This window comes from Protopterus annectens, chromosome 8.part0, assembly GCF_019279795.1.
Source record: "Protopterus annectens isolate FY-2018-M chromosome 8.part0, PAN1.0, whole genome shotgun sequence".
Classification (NCBI taxonomy): domain Eukaryota; kingdom Metazoa; phylum Chordata; order Ceratodontiformes; family Protopteridae; genus Protopterus; species Protopterus annectens.
In genome coordinates this window covers 630,928,455-630,941,131 of record NC_056741.1, presented here as the reverse complement: position 1 = coordinate 630,941,131, position 12,677 = coordinate 630,928,455, and the positions used below count along the sequence as shown (strand labels likewise).

General features: G+C 37.9%; 1 protein-coding gene across 3 annotated transcripts in view; it reads left to right on the top strand.

The window, feature by feature from the left end:
• Positions 1 to 12,677, top strand: part of LOC122808957 (semaphorin-3F-like) — a 961,051-nt gene that overhangs the window by 926,077 nt on the left and 22,297 nt on the right. For all 3 annotated transcript variants that reach the window (XM_044080116.1, XM_044080115.1, XM_044080117.1), the window contains one exon: positions 11,288 to 11,421. In XM_044080116.1, coding sequence (XP_043936051.1) covers positions 11,288 to 11,421 — 134 coding nt within the window. The remainder of the gene's footprint in view (positions 1 to 11,287; positions 11,422 to 12,677) is intronic.

The following is a 12,677-nucleotide window of genomic DNA, read 5'->3' as shown; positions in this document are numbered from 1 at the left end:
AGCTGATAACCTACCAGCTAAATATCTAAAATTGGCTACTGATGCCATCTCCTATCAAGTATCCATCTTAATAAACCATTCCATCTCTGAACATCATTCCGCTACACAAAGGGGGAAGTCATTAGAACTGTCCAATTATAGGCCAACAGCTATATTGTCAGCTCTGTCTAAAGTTCTAGAAAAATGCATCCATTCTCAAATTATGCAGTAACTCCTTGGTAATGACCTTATATCCAAAACCCGGCATGGATTTCATACCTACTACAGTGCTACTTCCTCCCTAACAATCATCATTAATCAACATAGGAATAATGGTAAAATACTATCTTCCATCTTTCTAGATCTATCAAAAGCATTCAATGCCATCTCTCATAACTAACTTATAGAAGTGCTCTTAGAACTAAACCTTAGTCAATCCACACTTACTTGGTTCAAAGACTACTTAACAGTATGCCAGCAAGCTAGAAAAATGGCAACGAAGTACATCTTCTCTACTGCCCATTACTCTAGGTGTACCACAAGGTTCCATTCTAGGTCCCCTCCTTTTCAGACTTTTCACTAACAATTTGCACACTGCTACCCTGCATGCCTCCCTAATCCAGTATGCTATCACTCCAAAAGATTCCAGGCAGTTAAATGGCAATCTAACTTTCCTCCCTTCTTACCAGTACAAACTGGGGTACCCCAAGGTTCCACCTTGGACCCCTAATATTTAATATCTTTACTAATGACCTACACTCCTCCTGTCCACTCTCATATGTCATACAATATGCTGATGATTCCACCATCATCTCCTTCTCCAACAATATCACCCACCTTCACATCCTTACATAAGAGTCTACACTCACTTGAAAAATGGCCATCTTTCAACCAACTGCTACTTAACCTAAGAAAACAAAACTTCTCCTATTCCTGCCTAAATCTCTTCAAATCATAAAGCTACCTTTACTGTCTGCTCCCCTTAAAAACACCATCATCTCTGTTGAACTTCACACCAAATTGTTGGACTTATTATCGATGACCAACTAAAGTTCGATCTCCATATTAAGCTGTGCATCAAAAAGGCACATCAGAAGTTAGGCCTACTATATAGCCTTAAAAAATTCCTCACAGATGTCTCTAGGCTCTCTTGCACCAGCATTCCTACTCTCCACCCTTCTTTACACTGCCCATATTCTCACTAGTATCCAATCCAATCTTCTGTCAAAACTGGAACTCACCTATAATGAAATTGCAAGATTTACCTCTAACTAACCCTACTGCTGTCACCACTGTCTAGCCTTGAAAAACCTGCAGTGGCTGGCATTTCATCATCAAATCCTACTACCCCAGCTTCTCATAGCTCATTCTATCTTACATAAACCCTCATCCTGTCCCTCTCTCTCTACCCTCATCCAGCCCTATACTCCCAACTACGCCCTCCATAGCTCCCAACAGCATCTTCTGCAAGCCTTTTGTTATTTGTACTTTTTGGAGCTTTTCTCCCTGGGCCTGCACTGAAAAAGGGCTGCTGCCCAGTTGGACTAACCTGGTCAATAAATGTCAAATAAATAAATCAATAAATAAAAGTTATCAAATCCAGCAGCGCTGCTGGAGATTCCCTCTGTTCAGCATGCATATCCAAAATCTGGAACTCATTGCCGCCAGATATACAGACAGCTACAAATGCTCTGCAGTTAAAAAATGACTCAAATCCCATTTATCGAATACAAAGCCATGCTTATGCACCAATCCTAGATAAAGAATAGTTGTATAAAATGTTACCATAACATGAACAGAAGCACATATTATGAGTGCCTTCTTGCAACCCCCCCCCCCCACTGTCTAACTCATCTGTCCCCTCTTCCTTATTCTCCTATCTTCTCCACTCACCCTTTCTTTTGGAATAATTAGTCTGACTCAATCTCTGCCTCCAAAATTTCCTGCAACTTTTCTCAATTAGTAATTGGTCTATTATCTCTTTACTATTGTCTCTCCCTGATAATATAGTATTACTTATCCGTGTTATCTCTCCATAGTTATGCACTTACATAACGTTTTGTGGTAGATAGAAATATTAGTAGTTACTGTTATTAGAAATGTGTATTAACTTTAGTCTATTAGTGTAAAATTGATGTATTAAGAACTCACTGTATGTATTACTCTGTATCCATGTGTTAATTCTCTGGTATAATGTTTTGAAATTTTGTTCAATTGTTCTGTTGTAAATGTGGAGCGTCTCTCCCCTGACCTCTGCTGAAAAAGGACCTATGCAGACTTTCCTGGTAAACAAGTATAAAATAAAATAAATAAAATATAATAATAATAATAATATTAATAATAATAATAATAATAATAATAATAATAATAATAATAATAATAATAATAATATAAACACATGTAGCATATTGGAGAAAGCCAAAAGCAGCAGTACATTAGGTTTTATGTTAAGCTAGCTCCGTTCTGTATCGAATGACCTAGAGGTAAGCTTTGTAGGAGGCTTATTATTTATTTGTCCTTCATCTAGTGGAGCTGATGCTTTCCATCCCTCCATTATCCTGAAATTCTTGAGCTGTAAGGATAAAGAGGGGTTACTCAGGTCAGCTTGGACAGCTTTGCTTTTGTTTTTAGGGTCTACAGTACTTCATCCGGAGAATGACCATCCAAATCAATGTGTAGCAGAACAGATGAAGCTGATTCTAATAATTAAGCTATGCCATCTTAAGAAAATCAAGCCATCTCTTTTGTACACTGCCAAACTTTGTCTACTAGTGAAAAAGGAAGCAACTATTGTGAAATTCTTGAGGAGTTTATCCAGAATTTAAAACTAATTATTCTTTGGAGATAGTGACTAATTTTCTGTGTAAGAAGGCTACTAGCAGCCACAAAGGCTTTGAAGAGGGTGGAATTTCTCAATGTTAAAAGAGGGGTAAGAGGTGAGGGTTCCCATATCAGCTGGAATACCATATTTCAAAGTAGCTGAAATCTGTGTGTTGTTGTTATACAATTCAATGGATCTTCTCTCTGCCAGAAGCTCTTTTATTTTAGGGTAGCTTCTCAAAGGGCCAGAGGGGCTGTTGTAGTGCTGATTTTATGGAATGGACTTGAGTAGTCTTAATGTATTAATGATAGTTTGTAATATGTGACAATGACATGTGCTGTTATGGCCTTTTTGCCCATGATGCAAATTGCAATGTTTGCATGATACTGATAGCTTTAGCCTTGTATACTTCTGAATATTGCAAACTTAGACCATATATTCTTCTTGTATTGTCAGTTGAAGATATAGATAGATAGCAAGATAGATAGATAGATAGGTAAAAACCTTGTGCATCCCACCACAGTTCTCTCTCTTTTTTATTAATAACCGATGCACACTTTGGTATGTATTTGACTAGGCATATGCAGCAACTACAGAGACCTCAGAGATTCCTTACAAAAAGAATACAAGGCATAACAAACCTGCCTTATGCAGAGTGCCTTAAAGCCCTTTCCCTCTAGTCAGTTTCCTATAGATTGCTGAGGGGTTATCTAGGCCCTGGCTTACAAGGCATCTGCAAATCCCATGCTTACGAATCTCCTACATATTTGTAAGTCAAAAAGTGCCAGAAATACAAGATCTAGGGACCTGAATTTTGTCTGTGACTTAAACAGAACATGCTGCAGAGACAGATATGTGTGCCAGAGACTGCCCCTTCTATGGAACGGGGTTCCTATTCATGTGAAGCTGAGTTTCTCTATTACCCAGTTTAAGTATAACCTAGACCAGTAGATGGAGAATAGGAAATTTACACTGGGCCTGACATATATGCCCCTAATGGACAGAGGTAGGTTATAAATGCTTAGCTCTCAATGTCCTATTTGGAAACAGGACATCTTTTGGGAAAACTTGGCTAGGCTTAGAATGCCCCCCCCCCCCCCCCTCCCGGGTCGTTAGCCTAGTAACAATCTATGAATCTAAGAAATAAAAAAATGGTATTATACTATGTTTGATACAGTCCTGTGAGGTGCTTATTGTCAGAAGTGCAGAAGTCAGTATGTTATTTGCTGCATTGTTAAGGGGATGTGACTGATTTGCCTCTTTTCTAGCCATAAGTTGTCAGTTTAGGGCATTTGCTAATATAGATTTCTGAGTATATATATATATATATATATATATATATATATATATATATATATATATATATATATATGGTTCCCTATTAGAATCCTGAAACACTATAAGCCTGAAAGTCAAAATCCTGAAAACTAATGACTGAAAATGCAAAATCTCGAAAATGCAAAATCCTGAAAGTCAAAATCCTGAAAATACAAATAATGCTAATATGTCACTATAAAGACACTAATATCTACCAACTGACCCTGACCCTAACCCTAACCCTAAGGTCCGTCACTATCGCACACTCACCTGACCTGCGCCCTAACCCTAACTCACTTAAACCGCCCCTAACCCCAATATTTGTCACTATTGCATACATGCCTAACCTGCGCCCTAACCCTAACTCACTTATACCCCTAACCCTAACATAAAACCAACCGCACACTTACCTGGACCCAACGCATGACCTAACACCACAGGGCTAACAATAGCAAAGCCACAATGACGTCAGTATGTCCATTTTGTGTTTTCAGGATTTTGACTTTCAGGATTTTGCATTTTCGAGATTTTGCATTTTCAGTCATTAGTTTTCAGGATTTTGACTTTCAGGCTTATAGTGTTTCAGGATTCTAATAGGGAACCATATATATATATATATATATATATATATATATATATATATATATATATATATATATATAGGCCTTTGAAAACTTTACAGAATTGTGTAGTTTCTCTTGTCTCTTCACCTCAGACAGACATCACACATTTTTACATTTTGTTTTCATTGGTAGTGGGTTGTTTTTTAAACACCAAATACCCCTCTAGGAGCTGACCATTGATTACCTCCATCAGACATGCGCATTGTGGCTTCTACTTGAGTTTTAGTTATAAATACATTATTAATTAGTGGTCTGTTAGGTAGTGTAGTTTACTGTGAGCAGTAACTGTCAGATTGTTTATGGAGCTCATTATTATGTAGAATATTATTAGAGTGCCTGAATTTGAATTTGGAAAGCACCCTGCTTATTTATTTGGGAAAGTATAGTTGTGTAAGTAAACTCGCCATAACATGCCTTAGCTAGACTGGTTATATCTTGCATTAGACATAACATTTGGCAGCTTCTAAAGCTTCAGGGCATCTTGCATGTGCCCACATCATCAGTCAGCTTGAGCTGCGCTGACTAAAATGACAAATTTTTGACTCCAAGCCCTTCAGAACTTTCACGCCAAGAGAGAGCGAAGCTGAGCGCTGAGACTGCAATGCTAGGAAAAACAAAAAAATAAATGTCCATACCCTGTTATTAACAACACATCAGAAGACAAGGGGGATGAATTGAAGGAATGGCTACTGTAGTAGTGATCATTTGAATATCTGCCGATATGATAAGTTTGCTTACACAAATGTACTATGCTCATCATATTGGTCTTTGTTACAGTAGCCTAAACTATATGGGTAGATTGCACTAGCTTACTACATCTGAGTGGTGGAAAGAGAAGGATCCAGTAGCCTCTGGAGAATAATCCTATCAAAGCCTGATCTAGATCTAGTGAAGGAATCAAGTTTGTAGTACTTTGTAAAACAATGTACAGAGGACTAAGTTACTGCTACTAGAATACTTCTAGAATCCAACTCTTTCATAAAAGCCATAGATGAAGCCAAGGCCTTGGCAGAGTGGGCCTTGACCCTGCCTGGAGTAGTTTTGGTGTGGTGAGTATAAACAAATGTAATAGCCTTAGGCATCCATTTGGAAATAGTCTTTTTTGACGCAGGTTGTCCTTTCCTCTTATCTTCATAAGAAATGAACAACTGATCAGAAGATCTGAAAGATTTAGTTTTTGTCACAATAGTACCTGAGTTGTCTGTGGACATTAAAACTATGAAGTATCCTTTCTCCTTTCTTTTTAGGTTCAGGAAAGAAAACAGGGAGCTGGATAGTTTGGCTTATTGTAAACTGGGATGCCACTTTAGGCATAAAAGAAGGATTAGTTCTCAAAGAAACCCTGACTCTGTGGAAACTGAGATAGTGCTGACTCACCATAAGAGCTTGCAACTCAGATACCCTTCAGAGGTCAGAGTAATCAGTAAAACAGTTAAGAACCACAAAGTCAGTCAGTTGAGCTGGATCAAATGTTGCAAGTGTTAGCTTTTATAATATAAAATTAAGATCACAAAGAAGGGCCACCAGTTTTCGTGAAAGCCTCTTATGCAAAATACCTTTCAAAGAAATTTTAACGTGAGAATGCATTGAAAGGGGAGGATTCATGGGCATACATGCTGAAATGGCTGATTAATGAGCCTCGATAGAGGTACAAGAAAGGCCATAAGATATTAACTTTCACAAATGTTGTAAAACTAGCGGATAGCTGGCCCTGAAAGGGTGCTGGTTATGTTGTTGGTACCAACTAGAAAACCTTTTCCATTTCCTAATATATGATTTTCTAGTAGCAGCCTTTCTTAATTCCATTAGTACCTGCTGCCCATCCCCAGTAAGCAGGGAATTAAGATTATTATCCAGGCAGTCAACTGAAGTTGATTGGCGTCCGAATGTGTCAAACACCTTTGATAGTGTGTGATTACATCCATTCTGTGAGGAAGCTTGTGATAATTGTCCCTGGTCATTTCCAAAAGAAGATAGAACTACTGTTGCCTGCATCAGAAGAGAGTCACCACAATGATATTCAGGAGTCCCTTCTGAATCTTCGGAAGTACCCTGGATATCAATGGAAATAGTGAAAAAGCATACATCTGTTTTTTCAGGCCTTCTTACATGGAATCCTTGAACAGAATCTTGCCAGCTGATTGTGCAGAGAGAAGGCAAATAGGTCTCTTTGAGGAACTTTCCATTGATGAATCAAATCTTGGAAGACTCCCTGATGTAGTCCCCATTTGTGAGGTTCTGCACTTGTCCTGCTGAGCTTGTCTGCCACACAGTTTTGATCTGAAGGAATGTAGGATGCTTGTTGAGTGAGACAGTGCTATGAAGCGCAATCACAAACTAAAGTGACTAGTCTGCATGGGGGGAGTTCAACCTGGTTCCCCCTTGCTTGTTGATGTGTGTAACAACTTGAAGAGGTCCTGGGGACCAAAGATGAGTCTGAGACTTGAGTGTCTTGATAAGGACAAGTATCTCTTTTATATGAATGCGGCTGCATCTGTCCTTGATGCCCCACACACCTTGCACTTTTATCTCTCCTGAAACTGCTCATCAAGCAAAGTCTGAGGTATCTGTGGTGACTGACTGCTTTAGAATAAAGGGAGAGAAGGGGGACTCAGATTTAGGGATATTTTCTGTCTCCACTAAGTGATTTCTCTTTTGATAAACCCAGATTTAGAAAAACAAAGGATGGTGGTGCTTGGACCAAAAAGACTTCAGACACCATTATATCTTTCTCATGTGGAGTCTTGCCAGGGGTACCATGAGAATCATAGATGTCATGAGACCCAAATTCTTAAGGTATTCTCTTGCAGTGACTAAATCTGAGTTAAAAACCTTAGACAAATAAATAGATAAAGATCTATTTTTTCTTATGAAAGAAAAGCTCTTTGAACTGAGGTGTCTAGCTGACACCCCAGAGCACAATCCTGTGAAAAGGGGTCAAAAAAGAAATTTGAATGTACTCTTGGAATCCCAGCTTGTGTAAAAGATCTCTCTTTCAAGTGAGAGATTCCAGACACTTTGAAAAAGACCCTGCAAGGATAAGCAAATCATCTAAGTATGGAAAAGTGTGGATACCCTGTAACCTGCAATGAGCTATAACTGGAGACAGAGGTTTTGTGAACACTCTTGGTGCAGTGGATAGTCTAAATGGTAAAGCAGAGAACTGATAATGAGAAGCAGAGACATGCAAGGTTAAGAAACACCTGATGTCTGGATGAACAGCAATGTGATGATAAGCATCTTTTAAACCTAGTGTTACCAGTAAACTTAATGAAAAAGAAGATGTAACAGGTTGTGAAGTGACAGCATTTTGAACGTGAGCACCATAATAAACAGGTTTTGGAAAGAAAGATCCAGACCTGGTATCCAAGTATTTTCTATCTTTGGCACTAAAAACATCCTTGAATAAAACCTTTCTCAACCCAATAAGGAAGAACTGGTTTTATCATTCACCGTGACAGCATGTGTTAAAGGACAGGGAAATAGTGGAGTCTGATCTGGTGTTTGGGGAATTCCCCCCTGGAAAATAGGGATTTCCTTCCATTACAACATGTAACATTGATGAATGATAACCATTTGTCTGAAACTATCTGTTGCCAAAGAGAAAAGTGGGGAAAATAGAGATTCAGATTACTGGAAGGGAAAAGGTACTGCCGGGGGGGGGGGGGGGCAAAGTCCCTTAAATAGTCATTCTGACTTGTTGAACTGTCCATGGTTTTAGGAAGTTTCTGAATTATTTTTAGAACATCCCTGCCATTTTGTCATAAACTTCTGCTTACTCACATTTTGTTGAAAAAAAAAAAAAATATATATATATATATATATATATATATATATATATATATATATATATATATATATATATATATATATATATATATATATATATATATATATATATATATATTTTTTTTTTTTTTTTTTTTTTTTTTTTGCCAAAACTGAATAGAAACTTTAGAAAAGGAGAGATGAAAAATCTTACAGATTCTCTCAAACAACTTACCACTTTCATCACACTTTTTGATCACTTCTGCAGCAGTGGAACAAAACATTAATTCTCTGTCCAAAAGAGAATTGAAAATCTAATTTTTTTTTCATAATCTGGGAGATTCTTAGAGTGCAGCCGGGTAGACCTCAAAACAGTACAGTGGCCATAACCCTGGAAGAAGTACCAACTGAGTCAAACACATACTGTAAACAGCTAGTAAGGACTTGTACAATTGAAGAAACTAAATTGTTTAAAGCAGATTTGTTCTTACAAGAAGAAACTCTGGACAAAACATTCCTCATACTTTCACAGTTTGTCAGAACAAACTTTAACATATGAGCCTGGCAATTCAAAATTCTGAAAATCAAAGTTATAGAAGCATACACTTTTCTCATACTTATCAATAATCATCCCATCCTTATCAAAAAGAGTAGGATTGGAATTAACCAAATGCTTAGCAGCAGCAGGACTAATTACATATATAGGTATTGGGTCAGGTTTGGAAAAAGTGTATAAAAACTTAAAAGACTGAGGAACTTTATACATTTCTTCTGCCTTTTAGGGGCAGCAGGATGACTACCAGAAAATTACTGGCAGTGGCATACACATCCTTCAAAACTTACAGAACTGGAGGAATCTGTGAAGGTTCTAGAAATTCCTTCTGTAACAGTTCTTAATATCTTCTGCGATACTGAAAAACCTCAGTATTCTCCCACTGAAAACAATAGCACATTCTGAAAATAGTCTCAGAGAAAGAGAAACCCCCTCTCAGGGAAAATCAGAAGCTGAGATTTCCTCGGAGTCTGAATCAGAAATCTGAGCAGAAAACACTGTGTCCTTTCTTTCATCTTCCTGTCCAGATTCAGAATCTTAAATCTCTTCAGAAAAAGAGGTATCCTCTTCCTCTTACCAGAAACCACCTTACAAGATGGGTCAGTAGCCTGAATTAAACCCTGAGTCAGACCCAGTAAATGTCTCATGTCTAAGGAAATTTGAGGAGTAGCAGATACATGTTTTCCATTTCATTTTGACAGGAAAAATGGGACCATCAGTGTTATTAATGGCAGCAGCAGTGTCCCCAGGCCTGGGCACAACATTCTAACAAAAAAGGGAAGCCTTCCCTGTTCTCTCTCCCAGGACTGATGACTAGCTCTCCCTTGCCCACTGAGAAAACCCCCAACAGCTGTAGGGGACGCGGCTATCTCCCATTCCATAATGGCTGTAGGTCCTACACTAGAGGGATCCAGGGTAAAAGATGAGTGGTATGAGAAACAAACAATAGCCATAGCAATGTCACACACCTGTGGCTGAGGCAAACTGCTAGCCTGCTGTGGTGGCAAAGGTTGTTTATTTAAGTTTTTCTTTTTGTGGTTGTAGGAAGGACTGACTGTGGGACTGGTAGTTTGTTTAATGGTCATGCCAAAAATTGTGCCTGTTTCCCAGAGAAAACAAACAACTAAAACAAGTAAAAATTAAAAGTTCATAAAAGTAATTATTTTCACACAAAATACAGTACAAAAAAGTTTAAAACCCATTGCCAGCCCCCCCCCCCAAATTAAAACAAACACAATTTCTCCACAGAAAAATGTTTTTCACTTATTTTAAACAACTTTTAATCTGACATGACAAAAGTATGCTGCCATATAACTTTTCTGTTGATACCATAACACAATCTTGACCTCAGATGGGCTTTCTTAAGAAGATGGAGATAATTTTTCTATATTATGGCTGTGACTTTAACTTATGATATATTAACTGAGCTGATAATCCTGCTGCGGCCCATGACTGTACAGGGCAGAACAACATTGCTTTCAATGCCAAAAAATGTAACAGGCCAACTCTGTAAGCAGTGAATCAGGATTACATTGAAAGTCTTGTAATCAAGGGCAGAGAATTGCATGATCTAGGTGCTCACGGTAAGGAGTTTCTCACAGAGTACATGTCACTTTACGGTTCATTAAGTTCACTATAAGGAAAAGGAACAGAACATGATGTACACGAGTTACCTTTATTGAAGTACTGCTGCTATCCATCACTTACAATTTCTGGTGTTTCTCATAAGATATTTTTTGTTTTATCATACTGGTTCAGTTAGTTATAAAGACCTGTCTGAATTGCCTTCTTTTGGTAGGTATGACTCACAAATCTGTAGTGAGAGTCATTTTGAAGTGAAAAAGAGTAAAGACAGGATTTGTGTAGTATTTTCGCATCCATTATTGGCTAATCAAATTAGTGCCTGTTCCTTAACAAAGAAAAGTACATTTATAATACTTTAAAATAGCTAGTTAAGAGAACCGCTACCATGATGAGACAAAAATATTATGCAATAGTCTTTTCCTCAGTTTTAATGCCGTTATATATGATCAGCTATCCCCACAATCTAAAAAAAAATACAAGAGCAACTGATTACATAGCACTGCCTTCATCACCCATCAAATGAGTTCAGATTCAGGCTACTGTCTATGGAGACATGCGAAGAAGTGTGATGGAGGTACAAAGTTGTGAGAGAAAGAGTAGTAAAAGTGTGCTTGGAAATAATCACTGTTTTCTGTGTTTTAGTTGAAAAGAGGCTGAAAGAGACTGAACAGTATGGTGTGGAAGGTAGCACAGTGTTCCTTGAGTGCCAGCCACGCTCCCCACAGGCCTCTGTAAAATGGCTGATACAGAAGCATAGTTCATCTCGCAGAAAAATGGTAAGTACAAATCTGCCATTAAATGCTTTTTGTGTTTGAGCTGAACTAGCAATAAACAAACACTGCTCCATTATGTCATTATAAAAGAACAATATTAGGGGTAACACTTCTCTAAAGACAGATGTACAGCATGGCTTTGTTTATTTCACAGCTAAAAATATATGTCTCCTTCTCATCTTGACAGATTAACTATGGTCAGGTTAAGGCTGGGTTATGTATGAGAAACACATTCACCGAATTCTTGTTCATATTAAAGATTCCTATTTTTCAGCAAGAGTGGGGGATGCTACTCAGGTTGTTTCTTTTGTAACTAGCAGGTGTAGAAGAAAATTCATTAAATTGTTTATAAGTACTGTTTGCAATATAGATTTCATTACTTGCACATTTAAAAAAAAAACAAAAAAAACAAAATTTTTTTAATTCAAAACCCAAATGAAAAGGATAATAGAATATTTTCCTGCACTAGGTCTACCTCTTTCTGAATAATACTTCTCACAATGTCCTTAATAAATTGTTTAAGTTTTTCGAAGGCTGAGTATGACCAAAAATGTACCTCAATCTCCCAACTCCCCATTCTGACAATGTCAGCAGATGCCAGTCTCTGTGGCGAACTTCTGTCTCAGCATGGTGGAGGTATAAAAATATTTGGGTCTATAGCAGAACACTGAACATTCAAAATTTTGAGTGTTCTAATATCGACTCATTAAAGTATCGAAGAAACAGAAAACCACATTGTTTCCTAGGGAAAGAATTTGGTTGTCCATTTCTGTTGCTTCAGTATTTTCAGCTCTGTGGTGGAAAGTTATGGGTCGGGTTCAGGTAAGTGTGCGATTGTGTGGACGTGAGGGTTAGGGCAGGTTAAGTGAGTTATGGTTAGGGCGCGAGTCAGGTAAGTGTGCGATTGTGTGGACGTGAGGATTAGGGCGGGGTAGGTGAGTTAGAGTTAGGGCGCGGGTGAGGTGACTGTGCAATAGTGACGGACCTTAGGGTTAGGGTTTGGGTTAAGGTAAGTGGATAGTTAGTGGTGTGTGTATAATTTAGTGTAGGGTTAGGTGTAAGAGTTTAGGTGTATGTGTGTGGATTGCTGTTTGTTTGGTGTGCTTGTGTTGTATGTATGTGTTTTGGAACAGCAATTTCTTTCCCTAGGAAAAAATTCACTGTTCTGTATGTTCGATGTTTTAAATTTTCAATTCGTAGACTTTGATATTAGAACACTCGAAATTTTGAAAGTTCGGTGTTCTAATATAGATCCAAAT